This window comes from Oncorhynchus masou, chromosome 29 (genome assembly GCF_036934945.1).
Source record: "Oncorhynchus masou masou isolate Uvic2021 chromosome 29, UVic_Omas_1.1, whole genome shotgun sequence".
NCBI lineage: Eukaryota > Metazoa > Chordata > Actinopteri > Salmoniformes > Salmonidae > Oncorhynchus > Oncorhynchus masou.
The window spans coordinates 85,838,152-85,857,901 of NC_088240.1; the positions used below are offsets into that span (position 1 = coordinate 85,838,152).

Consider the following 19,750-nt stretch of genomic DNA (forward strand, 5'->3'; position numbering starts at 1 on the left):
ACAGCTGGATGAGGAGGGTAGTGAAGGGGTACTGTACCTACAGCTGGATGAGGAGTGTAGTAGTGATGAGGGGTACTGTACCTACAGCTGGATGAGGAGGGTAGTGAAGGGTTACTGTACCTACAGCTGGATGAGGAGGGTAGTGAAGGGGTACTGTACCTACAGCTGGATGAGGAGGGTAGTGAAGGGTTACTGTACCTACAGCTGGATGAGGAGGGTAGTGAAGGGTTACTGTACCTACAGCTGGATGAGGAGGGTAGTGAAGGGTTACTGTACCTACAGCTGGATGAGGAGGGTAGTGAAGGGGTACTGTACCTACAGCTGGATGAGGAGGGTAGTGAAGGGGTACTGTACCTACAGCTGGATGAGGAGGGTAGTGAAGGGGTACTGTACCTACAGCTGGATGAGGAGGGTACCTGTACCTACAGCTGGATGAGGAGGGTAGTGAAGGGTTACTGTACCTACAGCTGGATGAGGAGGGTAGTGAAGGGTTACTGTACCTACAGCTGGATGAGGAGGGTAGTGAAGGGTTACTGTACCTACAGCTGGATGAGGAGGGTAGTGAAGGGTTACTGTACTACAGCTGGATGAGGAGGGTAGTGAAGGGTTACTGTACCTACAGCTGGATGAGGAGGGTAGTGAAGGGTTACTGTACCTACAGCTGGATGAGGAGGGTAGTGAAGGGTTACTGTACCTACAGCTGGATGAGGAAGGGTACTGTACCTACAGCTGGATGAGGGGGTAGTGAAGGGTTACTGTACCTACAGCTGGATGAGGAGGGTAGTGAAGGGTTACTGTACCTACAGCTGGATGAGGAGGGTAGTGAAGGGGTACTGTACCTACAGCTGGATGAGGAGGGTAGTGAAGGGTTACTGTACCTACAGCTGGATGAGGAGGGTAGTGAAGGGTTACTGTACCTACAGCTGGATGAGGAGGGTAGTGAAGGGGTACTGTACCTACAGCTGGATGAGGAGGGTAGTGAAGGGGTACTGTACCTACAGCTGGATGAGGAGGGTAGTGAAGGGGTACTGTACCTACAGCTGGATGAGGAGGGTAGTGAAGGGGTACTGTACCTACAGATGGATGAGGAGGGTAGTGAAGGGTACTGTACCTACAGCTGGATGAGGAGGGTAGTGAAGGGTTACTGTACCTACAGCTGGATGAGGAGGGTAGTGAAGGGTTACTGTACCTACAGCTGGATGAGGAGGGTAGTGAAGGGTTACTGTACCTACAGCTGGATGAGGAGGGTAGTGAAGGGTTACTGTACCTACAGCTGGATGAGGAGGGTAGTGAAGGGTTACTGTACCTACAGCTGGATGAGGAGGGTAGTGAAGGGTTACTGTACCTACAGCTGGATGAGGAGGGTAGTGAAGGGTTACTGTACCTACAGCTGGATGAGGAGGGTAGTGAAGGGTTACTGTACCTACAGCTGGATGAGGAGGGTAGTGAAGGGTTACTGTACCTACAGCTGGATGAGGAGGGTAGTGAAGGGTTACTGTACCTACAGCTGGATGAGGAGGGTAGTGAAGGGTTGTACCTACAGCTGGATGAGGAGGGTAGTGAAGGGTTACTGTACCTACAGCTGGATGAGGAGGGTAGTGAAGGGGTACTGTACCTACAGCTGGATGAGGAGGGTAGTGAAGGGTTACTGTACCTACAGCTGGATGAGGAGGGTAGTAGTGAAGGGTTACTACAGCTGGATGAGGAGGGTAGTGAAGGGGTACCTACAGCTGGATGAGGAGGGTAGTGAAGGGTTACTGTACCTACAGCTGGATGAGGAGGGTAGTGAAGTGTTACTGTACCTACAGCTGGATGAGGAGGGTAGTGAAGGGGTTACTGTACCTACAGCTGGATGAGGGTAGTGAAGTAGTGATGAGGGGTACTGTACCTACAGCTGGATGAGGAGGGTAGTGAAGGGTTACTGTACCTACAGCTGGATGAGGAGGGTAGTGAAGGGGTACTGTACCTACAGCTGGATGAGGAGGGTAGTGAAGGGTTACTGTACCTACAGCTGGATGAGGAGGGTAGTGAAGGGTTACTGTACCTACAGCTGGATGAGGAGGGTAGTGAAGGGTTACTGTACCTACAGCTGGATGAGGAGGGTAGTGAAGGGTTACTGTACCTCCAGCTGGATGAGGAGGGTAGTGAAGGGGTACTGTACCTACAGCTGGATGAGGAGGGTAGTGAAGGGTTACTGTACCTACAGCTGGATGAGGAGGGTAGTGAAGGGGTACTGTACCTACAGCTGGATGAGGAGGGTAGTGAAGGGTTACTGTACCTACAGCTGGATGAGGAGGGTAGTGAAGGGGTACTGTACCTACAGCTGGATGAGGAGGGTAGTGAAGGGGTACTGTACCTACAGCTGGATGAGGAGGGTAGTGAAGGGTCACTGTACCTGCCACTCTGCAGCTGGATGTGGAGTGTAGTGAAGGGCTCCATACGGATCATGTAGTGCATGACTCCTGCAGCGTTAGAGTAGTGTGTTCCATAGTGGAACTTATCTATGGTGCCCGTTGAGTCCTCAAAGCTCTCATACCTGATCAGACAAGACACAATGACACAATGATTATTGTTCCTGCATTAACAGGAACAATAATGAATTCAACATGAAACACAGGCAGTAATACAGTGTATTTGTGGAGCATGTAGGCTGTGTATAATACTGGTCATTATAAAACAGACTGCATTCAGATAACACAACACATATACTAAGGATAAGCTTGGTGTTTAAACAGAGCTGGAGATGATCTGCTCTGCGTCCCAAAGCATCATCTTCCCTACATAGTGGATCTACTTTTGACCAGAGCCACCTATTCCCTGGTTATAAATAGTGACCTAGTGTACATAGGAAACTGGGTGCCATTTGGGACACAGGCCTGGAGTTCTCTGTGCGAGGTCACTGCAGTACTCACTTCTCCCTGACGTTCTGTGCGTGGCGGGGGTTGACTACTCCCATGGGTTTGGACAGGTCTCTGAACACGGCTGGGTTCTCCAGGTCCAGATCTGGAGAGGTGTAGTCACTCAGCACCCATGGGAACTGGACCCAACCCAACCCAGGGACACCATTAGATTAGACTGGACTACAGCATGAATGCTGTTCGCTCATTTGTTCCTGCATTCATGATTCATTTGTTTGTTTATTCTTCTGTTCATTCATAGATTCAATGATTCATTCGTTTGTTGATTCTTCTGTTCATTCATAGATTCAATGATTCATTCGTTTGTTGATTATTCTGTTCATTGATTCTTCTGTTTATTCATTCCTCCCTCCCTCCCTCCCTGGTTTACGGGACAGGGACTTACCACAGGGTACTGAGACAGGTCGTTGTAGGTACGTCCAGAGATGGTGTTCAGTTGCATCAGATATTCAAAGTTGGAAATCTCTCTGCATACCCATCTCTATTGACAAAACACAAACAGTTAGCTTCCTCTCTGCATACCCATCTCTATTGACAAAACACAAACAGTTAGCTTCCTCTCTGCATACCCATCTCTATTAACAACACAAACAGTTAGCTTCCTCTCTGCATACCCATCTCTATTGACAAACACAAACAGTTAGCTTCCTCTCTGCATACCCATCTCTATTGACAAAACACAAACAGCAGCTTCCTCTTAGTTTAGTTGACATGTTTGACATCATCATCTGAGACTCAATCATTAAGATGTTGCTGAGGCAGTAGGCTGAGGCAGTAGGCTGAGGCAGTAGGCTGAGGCAGTAGTCTGAGGCAGTAGTCTGAGGCTGAGGTAGTAGGCTGAGGTAGTAGGCTGAGGTAGTAGGCTGAGGTAGTAGGCTGAGGTAGTAGGCTGAGGCAGTAGGCTAAGGTAGTAGTCTGAGGCAGTAGTCCGAGGTAGTAGGCTGAGGCTGAGGTAGTAGGCTGAGGTAGTAGGCTGAGGCAGTAGTCTGAGGCAGTAGGCTGAGGCAGTAGGCTGAGGCAGTAGGCTAAGGTAGTAGGCTGAGGTAGTAGTCTGAGGCAGTAGTCTGAGGCAGTAGTCTGAGGCAGTAGGCTGAGTCTGAGGCAGTAGGCTGAGGTAGTAGGCTGAGGTAGTAGGCTGAGGCAGTAGTCTGAGGCAGTAGTCTGAGGCAGTAGTCTGAGGCAGTAGGCTGAGGCAGTAGTCTGAGGCAGTAGGCTGAGGCAGTAGGCTGAGGCAGTAGGCTGAGGCTGAGGTAGTAGGCTGAGGCTGAGGTAGTAGGCTGAGGTAGTAGGTTGTTACTGAATCAATAGTTATCTGTTGTAACACACAGGTTGCATCCCAAACTGCACACTATTCCCTACATAGTGCACTGCTTTTGACCAGAGCCCTATGGGCCCTACATAGGGAATAGAGTCCTATTTGCGATGCAGACAGTTATGAGCTGTACCTGTGTGAGTCCAGAAGCCTTGAGGAGCTCCTGAGGAGAGCGGGAGCCGAAATAGAAGAGGTTGGGGGGCCGCAGCCCCAGGATCCTAGAGTACACCATGTTCCTCACCTGGGGGGGGAGGTCGGGGTCAGGTTATACATGTCTCTTACACTGATATGTCCTTTTCATATCACTTCACATTATCATTCATGTCAAATAATGATACAATTCCACATCTTATTACAGGTATTGGAATCAACACTGTGGTACACAGACAGTGGTGGCTGGTTTCACGTTAAATCGGAGGATGTGGCTCGGCTGGAAACGGCATGGTATCAGCCACAACAAAGGCTTGGTTTCCTTGTGTTTGATACCAATACATTGACTCTATTCCAGCCATTACTGGGAGCCATATTCCCCTCATTAGCCTTCACTGTACTAAGGCCTCAGGCCCTTGAATCTAGCAGTTAGACTAGAGACACACCTTCTTCTTGAAGTTGATGAAGTAGTGTGACTGGTCGATGAAGAACAGCTCCACAGCAGAGCGACGCAGGTTGTAGCGTCTCAGGTGCACCTCTCTCAGCTGAGACAGGGGCCGCTTGAAATCAAAACCGATTCCTGGATCGATAGAAGTTTGTCAACAACAACTCTTTCAGATTCAATTGTATCATGATGTCAGCAGTGACTGTTCTTCACTGTGACTGGGGAATGATGCCGACACAAAGACAGATGGTCAGATGAAGCCTGGTTCTGGACTAAGAAGCCTGCTGAATGGAGAATCTCCATTGATAAAGCTTTACGGTCTCAAGACTAGATTTAATCTGTGTCTGGGAAACTGCCCCATAGTGTTCATAGCCAGACGTCTTTATGTCCTCACCCTCTTCCGTCTCCTCCTTCTCGCTGCTGGCGTCGTAGAAGTACAGGTGATGTGTGGTGACCTCCAGCCGACCCGGAACCACCGCCACGATGGTGATGAGCTCACAGTCCTCCGACAGAACTAGCTTCTCTTTCTGACTGTCGTCCTCCCCCTCCACCCTGAGGAACCGTTAGACATGTATCAGATGAATATTTCACCACTAGCATTTCTGATTCAACTAACCAAGGGCTTGCTGATTATTTTACTAGTTGAATCAGGTCACTGGTGCTGAGGTTGATATGGGGAGTGGATAGGGGGTTTGAGATCAAGTCACTCACTTATTGTCCAGAAAGACAATGTCCTCTTCTCCTAACTGGTCATCCTCCATGTCACTCACTTTGGCCTCCTTGGCAACAGCCAATGGGAGGGGTTCTGAACTGCGAGGACTATCAGCTCCTGATGTGGAGAGATGCAGACAGACAATGCATTCTACTGAACCTGAGCACACTCTCACAGACCTATATTACCTGAGCACACTCTCACAGACCTATATTACCTGAGCACACTCTCACAGACCTATATTACCTGAGCACACTCTCACAGACCTATATTACCTGAGCACACTCTCACAGACCTATATTACCTGAGCATACTCTCACAGACCTATATTACCTGAGCACACTCTCACAGACCTATATTACCTGAGCACACTCTCACAGACCTATATTACCTGAGCACACTCTCACAGACCTATATTACCTGAGCACACTCTCACAGACCTATATTACCTGAGCACACTCTCACAGACCTATATTATCTGAGCACACTCTCACAGACCTATATTACCTGAGCACACTCTCACAGACCTATATTACCTGAGCACACTCTCACAGACCTATATTATCTGAGCACACTCTCACAGACCTATATTACCTGAGCACACTCTCACAGACCTATATTACCTGAGCACACTCTCACAGACCTATATTACCTGAGCACACTCTCACAGACCTATATTACCTGAGCACACTCTCACAGACCTATATTACATGAGCACACTCTCACAGACCTATATTACCTGAGCACACTCTCACAGACCTATATTACCTGAGCACACTCTCACAGGCCTATATTACCTGAGCACACTCTCACAGACCTATATTACCTGAGCACACTCTCACAGACCTATATTACCTGAGCACACTCTCACAGACCTATATTACCTGAGCACACTCTCACAGACCTATATTACCTGAGCACACTCTCACAGACCTATATTACCTGAGCATACTCTCACAGACCTATATTACCTGATGTTGTGAAGCTTAATGCCAAACGAATTCCCCAATCTTAGGAAAATAAAGGTCTTCTAATCTAATGTTACCTGAACACAGATTTTTAAAACACATTTTCAAAACACAGCTGTGCCCGGAGCTAACCTGCACACGAAAACAGATCACCTACCGATTTAGAATGGAAACTTGCTTCTGCTCAACCAAAGCAATTCACTGAAATCTGTTAGACATGGCTACAACGTCATAACTGGGCGAAGCACATAAAGTCCTCCTAACATGCGATGTATATTTGTCCTCTCATAAGGCCTACCCATATTGTCTCTGAAGGCGCTGGCTTCCTGGTGAGTGTCGTACTGGTAGTTAGGCACTAGTTTCAGACGCATCTTAGAGTACGTCTCCGCTGGACAACTTCCATTTCACCTCTAGTGGGACTCTGAGGTACAAATCACAGTAGATTCCAGTCAGGCACAAAGCACCACAACAAAGCTTACAATATATGATGACATTAGTAGTCGAGTCCATCTGGTGCAGGGCAAAGCTCCCATTATATGTTGATCTAGGGTCAGTTTTGCACTTTAACCCCTAAATGGTTCAAAGGAGCTGTTCACTATATTACAACATGATGTTAGATGGTTCCTCACCTTGAAAGTAGCCTATGAGCCAGGAGAAACAGTCATTCGAAACCTAAGCTAACTTTAGCAACCGCTAGCTAAAAATCAATGGAAGTGATGCAGGGGTGAGCATGTTTATTTTTTACATGGACAAATCCTCTTAAAGTAACATCAAACCAAATATGGAGTTGATGTCAGGTGACTTGGACAGTATTTGTTTCTAAACATGCCCCCATCACATCCATTGATTTGTAGCTAGCGGTGGCTAAAGTTAGCTGACGTTTGAAAAGGGTTGATTAAAGATAACTGCACCATAGATTCTAGTTTCTCCTGGCCCATAGACTACTTTCAGGGTGAGGAACCAGCTAACGTCATGTTGTAAAATAATGAACTACTCCTTTAATGTTAGGACATGGGGAAGGTAACCAGAGCCTAGATATATACACCTTACTATGGAATAGGGTGCCATTAGCCCTATGGGCCGTGGCCAAAAGTAGATCACTATATAGGGAATAGGGTGCCATTAGCCCTATGGGCCTTGGTCAAAAGTAGATCACTATATAGGGAATAGGGTGCCATTAGCCCTATGGGCCGTGGCCAAAAGTAGATCACTATATAGGGAATAGGGTGCCATTAGCCCTATGGGCCGTGGCCAAAAGTAGATCACTATATAGGGAATAGGGTGCCATTAGCCCTATGGGCCTTGGTCAAAAGTAGATCACTATATAGGGAATAGGGTGCCATTAGCCCTATGGGCCGTGGCCAAAAGTATATCACTATATAGGGAATAGGGTGCCATTAGCCCTATGGGCCGTGGCCAAAAGTAGATCACTATATAGGGAATAGGGTGCCATTAGCCCTATGGGCCGTGGCCAAAAGTATATCACTATATAGGGAATAGGGTGCCATTAGCCCTATGGGCCGTGGCCAAAAGTAGATCACTATATAGGGAATAGGGTGCCATTAGCCCTATGGGCCTTGGCCAAAAGTATATCACTATATAGGGAATAGGGTGCCATTAGCCCTATGGACCGTGGCCAAAAGTAGATCACTATATAGGGAATAGGGTGCCATTAGCCCTATGGGCCGTGGCCAAAAGTATATCACTATATAGGGAATAGGGTGCCATTAGCCCTATGGGCCGTGGCCAAAAGTAGATCACTATATAGGGAATAGGGTGCCATTAGCCCTATGGGCCTTGGCCAAAAGTATATCACTATATAGGGAATAGGGTGCCATTAGCCCTATGGGCCGTGGCCAAAAGTAGATCACTATATAGGGAATAGGGTGCCATTAGCCCTATGGGCCTTGGCCAAAAGTAGATCACTATATAGGGAATAGGGTGCCATTAGCCCTATGGGCCTTGGCCAAAAGTATATCACTATATAGGGAATAGGGTGCCATTAGCCCTATGGGCCGTGGCCAAAAGTAGATCACTATATAGGGAATAGGGTGCCATTAGCCCTATGGGCCTTGGCCAAAAGTATATGACTATATAGGGAATAGGGTGCCATTTGGGACGGATCCATAGATCTAGATAGGATAGAGTCAGACCTGTGTGCCCAGGCCCCTCTCTCGCTGGTGAGCAGCCTGCGGAGGGACTCCCAGTGGCGCCACACTACTCCCTGCTGGCCGGAGCTCTGTTTCTGGCCACTGTGGTAACGGCTGTTTTCACTACGGACCCGCCTCAGGTACGGGTCCACTATCACCTCCTGTAAGAGCACGCACAGACCCCATGCGCACGCACGGACACGCACACACACAGAAACACCGGTAGATTAGTGACCCATCAGCAATACGAGCACAAACCAAGTTGTACTGGGCTGATAATCCATAGCTTCAGAATACTCCAGATCACCACAATATAATGAAGACAGGATAACGAGCTGAACAAAAACTACTTTCAAGACACATAATATTGACTTGATATTAATGTCATAATGGAGGTTATGTCATAATGGAGGACAGTGGGCTGTACTATGACCTCATAAGAGTACCAGGCCTGCTAGTAGCATAGTTTACCTGGAACTTGTCTTTGCTGTAGGTCTTCTCTTTGTCCCGCCGTATGGCAGTGCTCATCAGGTCATCAAAGCACGAGTTCCAGAAGTTAGACATGAGGTCATGACTCTTCCCAAACTGATCCAGTTCATACTGCTCCATGGTGGGCTGCACCTGCACATTACATACAGTACTGTTACACACTACCTGCACATTACATACAGTACTGTTACACACTACCTGCACATTACATACAGTACTGTTACACACTACCTGCACATTACATACAGTACTGTTACATACTACCTGCACATTATATACAGTACTGTTATATACTACCTGCACATTACATACAGTAATGTTACACACTACCTGCACATTACATACAGTACTGTTACACACTACCTGCACATTACATACAGTACTGTTACACACTACCTGCACATTACATACAGTACTGTTACATACTACCTGCACATTACATACAGTACTGTTACACACTACCTGCACATTACATACAGTACTGTTACACACTACCTGCACATTACATACAGTACTGTTACACACTACCTGCACATTATCTACAGTACTGTTACACACTACCTGCACATTACATACAGTAATGTTACACACTACCTGCACATTATATACAGTACTGTTACACACTACCTGCACATTACATACAGTAATGTTACACACTACCTGCACATTACATACAGTAATGTTACACACTACCTGCACATTACATACAGTAATGTTACACACTACCTGCACATTATATACAGTACTGTTACACACTACCTGCACATTACATACAGTAATGTTACACACTACCTGCACATTACATACAGTAATGTTACACACTACCTGCACATTACATACAGTACTGTTACACACTACCTGCACATTACATACAGTAATGTTATATACTACCTACACATTACATACTGTAATGTTACACACTACCTACACATTATATACTGTAATGTTATATACTACCTATACATTACATACTGTAATGTTACACACTACCTACACATTATATACTGTAATGTTATATACTACCTATACATTACATACAGTAATGTTACACACTACCTACACATTATATACTGTAATGTTATATACTACCTATACATTATATACAGTACTGTTACATACTACCTGCACATTACATACAGTAATGTTACACACTACCTACACATTATATACAGTAATGTTATATACTACCTATACAGTAATGTTATATACTACCTACACATTACATACAGTAATGTTACACACTACCTACACATTATATACTGTAATGTTATATACTACCTATACATTATATACAGTAATGTTATATACTACCTATACAGTAATGTTACACACTACCTACACATTATATACTGTAATGTTATATACTACCTATACATTATATACAGTAATGTTATATACTACCTATTCCTTATATACAGTAATGTTATATACTACCTATACAGTAATGTATATACTACCTATTCATTATATACAGTAATGTTATATCCTACCGATTCCTTATATACTGTAATGTTATATACTACATTTCACATTGGGAAAGGCCCTAAAGGTAATAGACATAAGCTGATAAACGGGCACACATGCCCAGACACACAGACAAACTGTTGCTCAGAGACTGGGAAAGAGGGATACCGAGTCAGTTGTACAACTGAATGCATTCAACTGAAATGTGTCTTCTGCATTTAACCCAGCCCCTCTGACTCAGACTGGGAGCAAAGGTCAAAACTGGGCTCTACTGCCAGATCTATGACATTTTCTATTTACAAGATATCTAAACAAAACAGATGTGTGATTATTCACCGTCACACACATTTATAATAAATCCTCAGCTGAACCAAGTGGGTAGACGTCTGTTTGGCTTCATATCCTCAAACCTCTTGGTCTGCTCGGTGACTTCTCTTCCATTAAATTCACACGGTAAATACAAGGAAAGCGTTCCGATTCTGTTCTCATTTCTAACCTGGGAGAGAAGCCACTCTCCTGGACAGAATCCTGGCCTTCCATCCACGTACCTCCAGTGTGTAGATTAAGAGGTAAATAATGAGAGGAGGACCAGAGAACACTGAACAGACAGATTATCTGTCCCTGGTTTAGTTTTCACTCTGAGGCAGAAAGGAGGATGTGACATCAGCATGTCTAGAAACACTAGCCTGAGAGAAGAGACAAACGTCAACACCGCATTTAGTAGTAGAACCTACGGACTCAGTTTAGTTTCTGAACTAAAGAGAGAAGAGACAAAACATAGACACCGCATTTAGTAGTAGAACCCACGGACTCAGTTTAGTTTCTGAACTAAAGAGAGAAGAGACAAACGTCAACACCGCATTTAGTAGTAGAACCTACGGACTCAGTTTAGTTTCTGAACTAAAGAGAGAAGAGACAAAACATAGACACCGCATTTAGTAGTAGAACCTACGGACTCAGTTTAGTTTCTGAACTAAAGAGAGAAGAGACAAAACATAGACACCGCATTTGGTAGTAGAACCTACGGACTCAGTTTAGTTTCTGAACTAAAGAGAGAAGAGACAAAACATAGACACCGCATTTGGTAGTAGAACCTACGGACTCAGTTTAGTTTCTGAACTAAAGAGAGAAGTGTACAAGCTAATGTTTTTAGCCTGTCCAGGAACTACTGAGGACTTGACTGTATGTTTGTTTACTCCATGTGTAACTCTGTGTTGTTGGTGTCGCACTGCTTTGCTTTATCTTGGCCAGGTTGCAGTTGTAAATGAGAACTTGTTCTCAACTAGTCTACCTGGTTAATTAAATAAAAACCGTGTATATTTTGTTAACACGACACTGTCTGAGACGTTGACTATAATCCATTGTCCATGGCCTGTGTGGTCCAGCCGTTACAACACACAGGTATACCAGAGTCGGCGTGGGTTTGAATCCGTCCCACTGCCCTTTCACTCACCCTTCCCTGTCTTTCAAACAGTTTACTATCGCTTCAGTAGAAAAAGCTAAACAATTAAAGTAGTGGGACTGACCCAGTCCTTAAAAAATACCTTTATTATTAATTGTCCGTGTGAAATAAATCACGTCCCAAATGGCTTCCATGGGGCAGAAGGCTGTGTGATGCTGTGACTCTGGATGGTCAGATAGCGAGCAACAAGCTGTCATATGGGGAATTGTAGGTGGCTCTTTTCAACTACCGGCAGTTTCAGCTGGTTTCAACTGGTTTCAGCTCGTTTCAGCTCGTTTCAGCTCGTTTCAGCTCGTTTTATGTTGTTCTTGACACCATGTTCTGTTTTGACGTGTTTGACTGATGTCATGTCTATGCTAATATGGCTCAAGTTCCTTAGCTAGCTAACCTACAACTGCAACGATGGATTTTAGAAACAAAAAGAGCTCCTTGTGCTCATATATTCAGTTTCAATAAACACTGAGATGAAATATAGTTTACAATGTTGTTAACAATCTAAGCCAACCCCGTCTGTTTGGCCCCAGAGTTGTGCACCCGTTGGTTTTGTTGCTAAACAACCAACCCGTCTGTAAGGCCCTGGTCAAATGTAGTGCACTATATAGGGAATAGTGTGCCATTTGGGATACAGCCTATATAGAGAAGAAGATAGATGAAGGTTGAGCAGTACTGACGTGGCGTTGGTAGAAGTCCAGCCACTCTACTGTGTGACTGTAGCTCTGGAGGTCCTGGGCGAAGGTGGGGCTGCCATTGGTGACTGGCAGGCTGGGCAGCAGGCCGTGCAGGGTCACGGGGTCAGCGTGTTGGTCCAGGAGGGTACGCACGATGGGCACCAGCTGAGAAAAGGTCTCCGTGTGTCCTCCGTTGGGGCCCGACTAAAAATAAAAAACACCTTACTGTTGCACTTGTCTTTCTTACACTAGCAGTCGTACTTGTCTTTATTTACTAGTGTAAAGCCGGTGATAAGACTGGAAACGGCAGAATAACAGATGCCAATATGTTCTCACAGTAAAAGGTCTCTCACGAGCACCGACTTAGCAAATGGCTGCTTTATTGAGGAACGTTTTAATTGCAATGACGATGTATGTGGTCGTCTTGCCTACTTTAGTTGAATTCATTAATAACTAAGTCTCTCTGGATAAGTGCGTCTGCTAAAATGACAGAAATGTCCAACGTAAATGTACCTCCATTACCCCGCCGGGCCACAGGGGGGCACCTAGTCGCCCCAGCAGGAAGCACACCTCATCCCAGCCCAGAGACAGGACTGTCTGCAGGAGGCTGTGGAGTTTAACGCAGGCCATTACAGACACCTGGGGAGAGAGACAGAGACACAGAGACACAGAGACACAGAGAGAGACACAGAGACACAGAGAGAGAAACAGAGAGACACAGAGACCGAGACAGAGCGAGAGACAGAGCGAGAGAAACAGAGAGAGACACAGAGACACAGAGAGAGAAACAGAGAGAGACACAGAGACACAGAGAGAGACAGAGAGAGACACAGAGAGAGAGAAATTCTTTGGTCAAAAAGCAAATTAGGCTCCACTTCAAAAGTATTCTCACAGGTCTTAAAATCAACAGAAGTCCTAGTAAATGTTTCATCAGTACACAAACCTAATATCATTATTCCTCAGCTGATGTATTTTTTAAGTGGGGTACTAATACTAACAAAACACACAACAACAATTCAAGTGGATGGAAAAAGCTTTGCTCCTTCAAAAAGAAATAAACAAATCCCAACGCTTAAAGGAACATTTTGGACCATGTATTTATGACCACTTGATACTACTCCTACAAGAGTGCAAAATAGCACCCCATTCCCTACATAGTGCACAACCTCTGACCAGAAAGTGATGCACTATGTAGGGAATAGGGTACCATTTGGGATGCAGCCCAACAGTAGTTATAACTCAGAGAAGAGCTGCCCCGTCCTACACAACACTCCTCGGGAGGAATGCTGGCTATGTTCTCTGTGCACTGATAGATAACCATAGAAGGACTGGTGTTCTAAACACACTTTCCCCTCCAAAGGTCTAACCTTTATTTGATAGTAAATGTGTACTGACAGACAGAGCATTGAGATTTGGTCCCACGGCATTTGGAGTTTAAACTTTCAAACCCACGCGTTTTGACTTATGCCCTCAATGGATGTAGTTTGGAGAAAGAAGTTGTTTCCCCAAATAGCAACCTATTCCACCCCTATCTCAGCCTATGGGCTCTGGTCAAAAGTAGTACACTATATAGTGAATAGGGAGCCATTCGGCATGCAAGCCAGAGTTTGAGCCAGTCTGGTTTGGCTAGAGGGAGGTGGGCGTAGCGTAACATAGGTGACTGACCTGTGAGTCCCGTTGCTGGATGTAGCCGGTGATGATGCGCAGGCCGATCTGAGCCATCTCTCTGAGCTCCAGAGCCCCGGGGTTACCAGGGGTGCTGTGCCACGCCTGTAGTCTGTCCAGGAGGTTCACCACCCCCTCAAAGATCTACGACAACAACACACCTGTTAACAGTCTACAACACATTTTCATTCAATTCAATTCCCACGAGGGGCAATTATGTAGGCAAGAGTGCAGATACGTGAAAACAACATAACAGTGACTCAATTCTCAAGACCGGTTACCACACAGTTAAATGATATAGCTCAAACTACTATTCAAAACATCCTTCAAAACAGTAGCCGAGCTAAACCAACACAGAAGACAAGACACAGCCACTGACAATAAACACACACACATTCACGATTACAGGAAGTAGCTGTGCCATTAATACATGTAAATACATGTCATCTAAAATGTAATCCACCTCATCCCAGAATATGTATTATTTATCATGAGAGGACCATAAACAATAACTAGTAATGCTGCATACTTCATGAAAGGTTCAATCTCACCTTTCTGGTAAAACATAGTTATACATTGCTGAGATGTAGTCACTTGAGGACACAAGCTCAAATACACAGTACAAATATTGGAAATATGAAATATTTTATGACGTATTTCCTATTCAATAAAACTGTAAGGAATAAGGCTTGAAATGACTTCTACGCTTTCTAAATATAGTATAATCAGATTATAAAACCACTACCTATAACTGACTTCACCTTTCTTACAACTGGAAAATACATATTTGTATTTTTAGTGTCAGAGAAAATGTGCATATTTTCTAAAGGTCTCTCCTGATCAAAACATCGGCCCGCACCGCTGTGAGCCACACAGACCTCTAGCCTGGCTTCCTGAACACGTTAGACACTCGCCTTTCCTCTCATATTATTATTGATCAAAACATCGGCCCGCACCGCTGTGAGCCACACAGACCTCTAGCCTGGCTTCCTGAACACGTTAGCAACTCGCCTTTCCTCTCATATTATTATTGATCAAAACATCGGCCCGCACCGCTGTGAGCCACACAGACCTCTAGCCTGGCTTCCTGAACACGTTAGACACTCGCCTTTCCTCTCATATTATTATTGATTAAAACATCGGCCCGCACCGCTGTGAGCCACACAGACCTCTAGCCTGGCTTCCTGAACACGTTAGCAACTCGCCTTTCCTCTCATATTATTATTGATCAAAACATCGGCCCGCACCGCTGTGAGCCACACAGACCTCTAGCCTGGCTTCCTGAACACGTTAGACACTCGCCTTTCCTCTCATATTATTATTGATCAAAACATCGGCCCGCACCGCTGTGAGCCACACAGACCTCTAGCCTGGCTTCCTGAACACGTTAGCAACTCGCCTTTCCTCTCATATTATTATTGATCAAAACATCGGCCCGCACCGCTGTGAGCCACACAGACCTCTAGCCTGGCTTCCTGAACACGTTAGACACTCGCCTTTCCTCTCATATTATTATTGATCAAAACATCGGCCCGCACCGCTGTGAGCCACACAGACCTCTAGCCTGGCTTCCTGAACACGTTAGCAACTCGTCTTTCCTCTCATATTATTATTGATCAAAACATCGGCCCCCACCGCTGTGAGCCACACAGACCTCTAGCCTGGCTTCCTGAACACGTTAGCAACTCGTCTTTCCTCTCATATTATTATTGATCAAAACATCGGCCCCCACCGCTGTGAGCCACACAGACCTCTAGCCTGGCTTCCTGAACACGTTAGCAACTCGCCTTTCCTCTCATATTATTATTGATCAAAACATCGGCCCCCACCGCTGTGAGCCACACAGACCTCTAGCCTGGCTTCCTGAACAAGTTAGCAACTCGCCTTTCCTCTCATATTATTATTGATCAAAACATGGGCCCCCACCGCTGTGAGCCACACAGACCTCTAGCCTGGCTTCCTGAACAAGTTAGCAACTCGCCATTCCTCTCATATTATTATTGATCAAAACATCGGCCCGCACCGCTGTGAGCCACACAGACCTCTAGCCTGGCTTCCTGAACAAGTTAGCAACTCGCCTTTCCTCTCATATTAGTATTGATCAAAACATCGGCCCCCACCGCTGTGAGCCACACAGACCTCTAGCCTGGCTTCCTGAACAAGTTAGCAACTCGCCTTTCCTCTCATATTAGTATTGATCAAAACATCGGCCCCCACCGCTGTGAGCCACACAGACCTCTAGCCTGGCTTCCTGAACACGTTAGCAACTCGCCTTTCCTCTCAAGGTAGCCTAGTGGTTAGAGCGTTGGACTAGTAATCGAAAGGTTGCAAGTTCAAATCCCCGAGCTGACAAGGTACAAATCTGTCGTTCTGCCCCTGAACAGGCAGTTAACCCACTGTTCCTAGACCGTCATTGAAAATAAGAATTTGTTCTTAACTGACTTGCCTGGTAAAATAAAGGTAAAAAAAATATATATTATTATTGTCCATCTATGAGAAACAGAAAGTGTTTTTTTGTTTCAAATCTAGGAATGATATGAGATTAATGGCTGTAAATGGATCTCTGAATGTGCTATAGTGAATAAACCACTCTCTTGTTGAGCTACGATGTAAGGATTGCAGGCATGTGCTTTGTCAGTGTCTGTGACATAGGGTTCAGCCAGGAGATGACGGACAGTAGGAAGAGCCAATTAAAACGCTAGGACGGACATCCCAGCTTCAAGTGGTTTCAGATTTCACATCCTACGTCACACATAGGCGCAAAACATATACTACTGGGTCTGTGGGAACTAGGGCTGGCGCTCAATGCAAGCCATTTCCATCTACGGGGTCTGTGGGAACTAGGGCTGGCGCTCAATGCAAGCCATTTCCATCTACGGGGTCTGTGGGAACTAGGGCTGGCGCTCAATGCAAGCCATTTCCATCTACGGGGTCTGTGGGAACTAGGGCTGGCGCTCAATGCAAGCCATTTCCATCTACGGGGTCTGTGGGAACTAGGGCTGGCGCTCAATGCAAGCCATTTCCATCTACGGGGTCTGTGGGAACTAGGGCTGGCGCTCAATGCAAGCCCTTTCCATCTACGGGGTCTGTGGGAACTAGGGCTGGCGCTCAATGCAAGCCATTTCCATCTACGGGGTCTGTGGGAACTAGGGCTGGCGCTCAATGCAAGCCCTTTCCATCTACGGGGTCTGTGGGAACTAGGGCTGGCGCTCAATGCAAGCCCTTTCCATCTACGGGGTCTGTGGGAACTAGGGCTGGCGCTCAATGCAAGCCATTTCCATCTACGGGGTCTGTGGGAACTAGGGCTGGCGCTCAATGCAAGCCATTTCCATCTACGGGGTCTGTGGGAACTAGGGCTGGCGCTCAATGCAAGCCCTTTCCATCTACGGGGTCTGTGGGAACTAGGGCTGGCGCTCAATGCAAGCCCTTTCCATCTACGGGGTCTGTGGGAACTAGGGCTGGCGCTCAATGCAAGCCCTTTCCATCTACGGGGTCTGTGGGAACTAGGGCCGGCGCTCAATGCAAGCCCTTTCCATCTACGGGGTCTGTGGGAACTAGGGCTGGCGCTCAATGCAAGCCATTTCCATCTACGGGGTCTGTGGGAACTAGGGCTGGTGCTCAATGCAAGCCATTTCCATCTACGGGGTCTGTGGGAACTAGGGCTGGCGCTCAATGCAAGCCATTTCCATCTACGGGGTCTGTGGGAACTAGGGCTGGCGCTCAATGCAAGCCCTTTCCATCTACGGGGTCTGTGGGAACTAGGGCTGGCGCTCAATGCAAGCCATTTCCATCTACGGGGTCTGTGGGAACTAGGGCTGGCGCTCAATGCAAGCCATTTCCATCTACGGGGTCTGTGGGAACTAGGGCTGGCGCTCAATGCAAGCCATTTCCATCTACGGGGTCTGTGGGAACTAGGGCTGGCGCTCAATGCAAGCCATTTCCATCTACGGGGTCTGTGGGAACTAGGGCTGGCGCTCAATGCAAGCCCTTTCCATCTACGGGGTCTGTGGGAACTAGGGCTGGCGCTCAATGCAAGCCATTTCCATCTACGGGGTCTGTGGGAACTAGGGCTGGCGCTCAATGCAAGCCATTTCCATCTACGGGGTCTGTGGGAACTAGGGCTGGCGCTCAATGCAAAGCCATTTCCATCTACGGGGTCTGTGGGAACTAGGGCTGGCGCTCAATGCAAGCCATTTCCATCTACGGGGTCTGTGGGAACTAGGGCTGGCGCTCAATGCAAAGCCATTTCCATCTACGGGGTCTGTGGGAACTAGGGCTGGCGCTCAATGCAAGCCATTTCCATCTACGGGGTCCACAGATAGATTTCTAAGTGAAAACATCGGTCGGGACTGGAACCAGAACCACGCAGGTCCCCTAAACAGGGGACTTTACATCTGAGAGGTGAGTAATATTTTCCTGCAATCAAGGTTAGACATCCTCAACATATGGTTTATATAGTGGACAGTTTGTACCGACAAAACTCTCATCTCAGTGGCACGTACTCCACACACATCCATAGTCTCTCTCTCAGCTGTTTGGTAAAAAGGTCAACCCTATGCAAAAGGATACCATCAGATCACAGATTTTACATTCACAGATAATTGAGCATGGCTGATATTATCTGCATCCCAAATGGCACCCTACTCCCTATATAGTGCACTACTGTTGACCAGAGCCCTATGGACCCTGGTCAAAAGTAGTGCACTACATAGAAATATGTGGTGCCATTTGGGATGCAGACAACGTGTGGACCATGGTGCAGTACTGTACCTTCTCGCTCCACAGGGCCTGGTTGTCTGTTCCCTCTGAGAAGAGGAAGTCCTGGAGCAGCCTGAGGAGACGCAGCAGACTGGGGAAGTATGGTAGAGAGACACCCTGAGAGTCCCTCAGGTCTGACAGAGAAGACTCCAGCATCATCTCTAACAGACTGAGAGATAGAAACGCAGCAGAAAAGAGGGAGGGAGAATAGCCAGTCAACATTTAACTAGCCAGTTAACATTTAGGGCTACATTTTGCTCAACCAAAACAGCACAGAACTGTGGTTGATGTGAGTAAGACCATTAAACAGGTTAACATTCACAAGGCCGCGGAGCCAGACGGATTGCCAGGATGCTTACTCAGAGCACAGCACCAACCAACTGGCAAGTGTCTTCACTGACATGTTCAACCTCTCCCTGACCCAGTCTGGAATACCTACATGTTTCAAGCTGACCACCATAGTCCCTGTGCCCAAGAACGCCAAGGTAACCTGCCTAAATGACTATCACTCACATTTTTAGCCAAGAAATGCTTTGAAAGGCTGGTCATGGTTCAGATCAACAGCATCACCCCTGGACCCACTCTAATT

The 19,750-nt window shown here is 46.5% G+C and overlaps 2 protein-coding genes across 2 annotated transcripts in view; one reads left to right on the top strand and one right to left on the bottom strand.

Annotated features, from left to right (window-relative positions):
• Positions 1-19,750, top strand: part of LOC135519807 (neurobeachin-like protein 2) — a 190,046-nt gene that overhangs the window by 52,163 nt on the left and 118,133 nt on the right.
• LOC135521295 (neurobeachin-like protein 2) overlaps positions 2,185-19,750 on the bottom strand; it is a gene marked incomplete at its 3' end in the record, with an annotated part of 60,370 nt that continues 42,804 nt past the window's right edge. The window contains 15 exon segments of the mRNA XM_064947214.1: positions 2,185-2,536; positions 2,913-3,037; positions 3,304-3,399; positions 4,364-4,471; positions 4,827-4,960; positions 5,220-5,377; positions 5,537-5,654; positions 6,804-6,895; positions 6,897-6,926; positions 8,659-8,816; positions 9,127-9,276; positions 12,742-12,942; positions 13,252-13,377; positions 14,404-14,547; positions 19,174-19,330. Of these exon segments, the coding sequence (XP_064803286.1) occupies positions 2,185-2,536; positions 2,913-3,037; positions 3,304-3,399; positions 4,364-4,471; positions 4,827-4,960; positions 5,220-5,377; positions 5,537-5,654; positions 6,804-6,895; positions 6,897-6,926; positions 8,659-8,816; positions 9,127-9,276; positions 12,742-12,942; positions 13,252-13,377; positions 14,404-14,547; positions 19,174-19,330 (2,149 nt within the window).